General features: G+C 38.8%; 1 protein-coding gene across 1 annotated transcript in view; it reads right to left on the reverse strand.

Moving 5' to 3' along the window:
* Nucleotides 1-5000, reverse strand: part of LOC125044217 — a 458466-nt gene that overhangs the window by 422798 nt on the left and 30668 nt on the right. Inside the window, exon 2 of the mRNA XM_047640732.1 lies at nt 37-226. Within this exon, the coding sequence (XP_047496688.1) occupies nt 37-226 (190 nt within the window). The remainder of the gene's footprint in view (nt 1-36; nt 227-5000) is intronic.

Raw genomic sequence — 5000 nt, forward strand, 5'->3', positions numbered from 1 at the left:
ATCTCCTCTCTGTAAAATGCAAAAGCAACAACTCACCAACGGCTGGGTTGAACGTATCGATGGCATCGTGTAGAAGGATCGTGTCGCCGTCAAGAAGGTGCGCTGGGGCGTCAAGGTCGACCTCGGCTTGGGAGTCCGCCAGGGCCAGGGAGAACGTAGTGAGGTTGAGGTCCTGGGCCACATGACTCACCGCCTGCCCCACCGTCTGCGTGCCATCACCCACCACCTGTGGGAGGAGAGACGTCAGTATTGTGTGGGATGAACCAGTTCTTGTGGTTGTCTGTGTGTGTGGGTGTGTGCGTGTGCATCTGTGTACTTATGTGCGACTGTTTTCAAACTTTCTCTATGTGGTTATCATGGGCAGCATTTATATTTTTCCGCGTCCTGACATTTTTTTCTTTATGGGCAAATAACTAAATGTGCTCTTACTTTATGTAAATCAAAATCTACTTAAATCTTCACGTTCGCAATTTTCTCTTTAGCGATATGGCTTAACAATGGTATACGTACAGTATTTGTACAGCGTATTTGTATATCGAACTAAAATCCCACGTTTCCTTAATTCACAAATCCGCGGCACCTGCCCCTCATCATCTAACCGTTGCCAAATGTTGCAAATGTTTGCGCAGGTACAACAAAGCATGAACTCCGGTTGTGCTTTAGGCGCGTGTCGAATACTGGTCGGACAGGACCCGCTGCCCCAAATATGCTGGTACCTTCTGGTATAAGGGAGAGGCGTAGGGGAGACGGAGGGGGAAGGGCGAGGTCTCAACACAATGACGCCAACGATCTTACACATCGGAGTGGACTGAGGACGCGTTTGAAGGTCACTTTGATCTATTTGCAAATTTCACTCATCCAGATTTTCTTTTCTCTTTTTAACATCAAAGAATGCCTGATTATCTTATCAATCAGTATTATTCTATTTGATGCTGAGTTTACTGTCTTGTCGTTTTGCACGCGATCGTTAGAAAAGATTTTTACGAAGAAAGTTGTATGCGTAAGCTTTGCGATGTTGTCAAAATGAGCGTGAAAGCATTGATTAAAGAGGTTAGAGCTTGGCACGAGCTGGTTTGGAGATTCTTCTTGGCGTGGGCATGTCGGTGTGGGCTGCATTATATAGGCTGCATAATGAGAAATGCGAAGTGGGGGCTGCAAGGAGAATGCAAGGTTGATAGTGTATTGTTCAGATTCCATATTTTTTCCTGCATAATGCTGATTATATGGAATATACATATACATATACATACATACTTGCATACACATACATACACATACACTCACACACATACATATATTCATATATATATATATATATATATATATATACATACACAGACACACACACACACACACATACACACACACACACACACACACACACACACACACACACACACACACACACACACACACATATATATATATATATATATTTGTTTGTTTATGTTTATGCGTGTATATGTATATATATATATATATATATATATATATATATATATATATATTAAAAATATATATACATATATATATAAATATACTTATATATATACATACACAAACACACACACACACACACACACACACACACACACACACACACACACACACACACACACACACAAATATATATATATATATATATATATATATATATATATATATAAATGTATTTATATATACATATACACACACAAGTATATGCATATATTCATGGATGTGCGTGTGCCTGCACGGCAAGGATGTACAATTTCAGTACTTAAATATAAGGTACGTGTTGACTGCAAGAAATCATACAAGGAACTATTACCATGGTCTGTGGCATAAAAAATGAAAATGTACGGGAAGCATCCTGGTTCTGACTGCCTAATTTCAACAGATTATTGAGCATGAAGGATGCGCGAAGTGCGGCGTCAGACTTGGGCAAGGAGAATTGAGGTGAAGGTGAATATAACCATAAGAATGTAGGCGCCTACTCTCCTGACGCCAAAGGGAAAGGGAGAAAGTGAAAGATATATTTTCCTGGTAGATAGAAAATTAGGTAAAGGGAACGAGAGACAATCACATAGACATACTGTAAAGAAAAAGAAGGAGCATGGAAAAAAAAGGAAGAAAGATAGGGAATATGTAAGTTCCAAGCACATTTCAAATAGTCTACTTCCAATAAAGCCTACCGAATATGTTCTCTTCAAGGTCTTAAAAAGAAAAAAAAAATCTCAACCGAACAAGAAGATTCACTTGCGGTAATCTTGCACAATGTCTCCTAAGGGCTGCAGCTATCGGCAAAGTCTCTTTGTGGGAACGTCTTTGGTTATGGGGACTCTTCTCTTGCTTCGGGTCCTGATATTCGTTGGCCTCGTGTCTATTGCCAGTAACTCGGGACATCGTAGAATAAGTCCATTTTTTTCCATTTTATACGAATTGACTATATATTTCAAAACTGTGATTCGGCTGTACATGATAAGTCTTGTTTATAGCCCTTATTACCCCAAAAGCAAAATGATGCAGTAATAGCAACAGTAATAATAATGATGATAATGATACTAGTAATGATAATGAGACAAAACTAAGAATGATCATCATGATGATGGTATTGTTAATGAAATGATAAAGATAATCTAATGATTATGTTGATGATGATGATAAATATAACGAAAATGACAAGAAGAAGAATGAGAATGACATTAATCATAACAATAGCAATGATACTAACAGAGCCCTTGCTTTCAATCGCGGCGAGACCTTACTAGATTATCTCAATAGCTCGTTACCCGTTTCGAACCGACAGCTCCCCCTCAGCGCCTTCTTCTCGCATGATGGCGTCTCAGCTGCGTGTTTATTTTCCAAGCGAATAACGCAGATACAAAAGAAGTGCAAATACATCACTCAGAACTCATGAAGAAAGCGAAATGCCTTAAACAAATAGAGTCTGCTTTTTCTAGAACAGGTTAGAGTATTAGCCCCAAGCCGACTTTGAGACGCATGTGGTCTGATGGTTAACCCGTAATGCTATCTGTGGTTGCAGAATACCCGTCGCCTTCCCTCATTCACTCGCGCTCGCCTTCTCATACACCGGGGGTTCTCGCTCGAGTTTGTTGTTCTTGGTTTTGCTGGTCTTTGTTTTCGGTTTTCAGGACGTTGGGGCGATAGTGAACAGTGATTGGAAATCTTCAGCACTGTACAGACGCATATGCACTCACAGACACAGCGAGTGTGTGTGTTAATGTCTATATATATATATATATATATATATATATATATATATATATGTATACACACACACACACACACACACCCACACACACACACACACACACACACACACACATATATATACATATATAATAATAAAAAATAAAATAAAAAACATATGTGTATATATATACACACACATATATATACATATATATATGTCAGTATCATATAGCAGCAGTTTACAGTGGCCATATATCCGTAACTGATTTTGCATCGTTTTTTTACACGTATATACATGCATGCCGGTGTGAGCGGAGGGAGCACCTGGATCAACACTGAGTAAGCATGCAGGTGACTCTACATGAGATCTATCTTACATAAACATGAATGTTTGTTAATGTGCAAGAGTTTACGCTGTATTTCAATCATGCCATTAAACAATTTATTATATTCCGCTCTTTGAAATTGTATCTATAATTCATTAGATATCGATGCACAAAAATAGATTCATTTGACCCGCATTAAGAAGAAAATTATTCAAATGGCCCTTAGCTCAAGTATACCCTTATCCATCAGCATTGTATAAGCCAAAATATCCAATTTCGAATATTTTCACACAATTCATGCTTCTTCATTCCCGTATTGCAACACAACGAGGGCGCCAACAATTTCACTGTTGCAATTTCCACCGTGAATAAAAACAGCTGTTTGACATGACGAGGAAGAGGGCCAGAGGGTGTATGGTCGTAATTGCAAGCTCGTGTGTCATGTGATTGATATGGAGACCGAACAAAGTTATCATTCACGTTGGAGTTAATGGCTTAAATAACACTCGAGGTTCAACTGGCCTGAGGTATTTTCTCACGTAGGAACTTAAGCGATAATTTCACATTTCTTGAAGGTAATAATTCGGCAAAAAATTGTTTGGATAGAAGACTTCGTGTTAGGTTCTTCGTTTGGATTTATAGCCGTGCAATACTGATTCAGGAAAAGGGACGTACACATGCACGTACACACACACACACACACACACACACACACACACACACACACACACACACATATATATATATATATATATATATATATATATATATATATATACACACACATAGATAGATATACATCTCTCTCTCTCTATATATACATATATATATATATATATATATATATATATATATATATATATATATACATGTATACATATATATATATATATATATATATATATATATATATATATATATATGTATATATGTGTGTATATACACACACACACACACACACACACACACACACACACACACACATACACAAACACAAACACAAACACATAAGTGTGTGTTCATACATTCATATCAAGGACTGTATAGTACTATGTCAATCTGAATATGTGCTTTGGAATTGCCTTTGTATATTGTGGTTGCTACAACGTTTTGTGCGTAATTTAATTATGTTGTTGTCCGCAGTCAAGCCGTGGACTCGTGCCAGCGCCCCTGGTCACGAGGACAAGTGCAGTTCTGGTGTCAAGTATGGTCATGGTGTCGTGGCCCTGCACTGCGCCGCGGTGTCCAGTGTCAAGACGCAAGGCTCGCTCAATATCGTCACGCTGATAGACACGGACCTTACGACCGTGGTCTCAAAATATAGAATAGTCTGGTCTTATTGTACCACTTTTTTGCGTGGGGGCAGGACGAGGGGAGAACACACGACGAGTAAAAAACAAAAGAGTAGCCGAAGATAAGACCAGTGATATATCCTCAGTCCACGTGACTGGAAACCAAGGTGGCACCCAGTGACGAGGG

Source organism: Penaeus chinensis, chromosome 35 (genome assembly GCF_019202785.1).
Source record: "Penaeus chinensis breed Huanghai No. 1 chromosome 35, ASM1920278v2, whole genome shotgun sequence".
In the NCBI taxonomy this organism is placed as follows: Eukaryota; Metazoa; Arthropoda; class Malacostraca; order Decapoda; family Penaeidae; genus Penaeus; species Penaeus chinensis.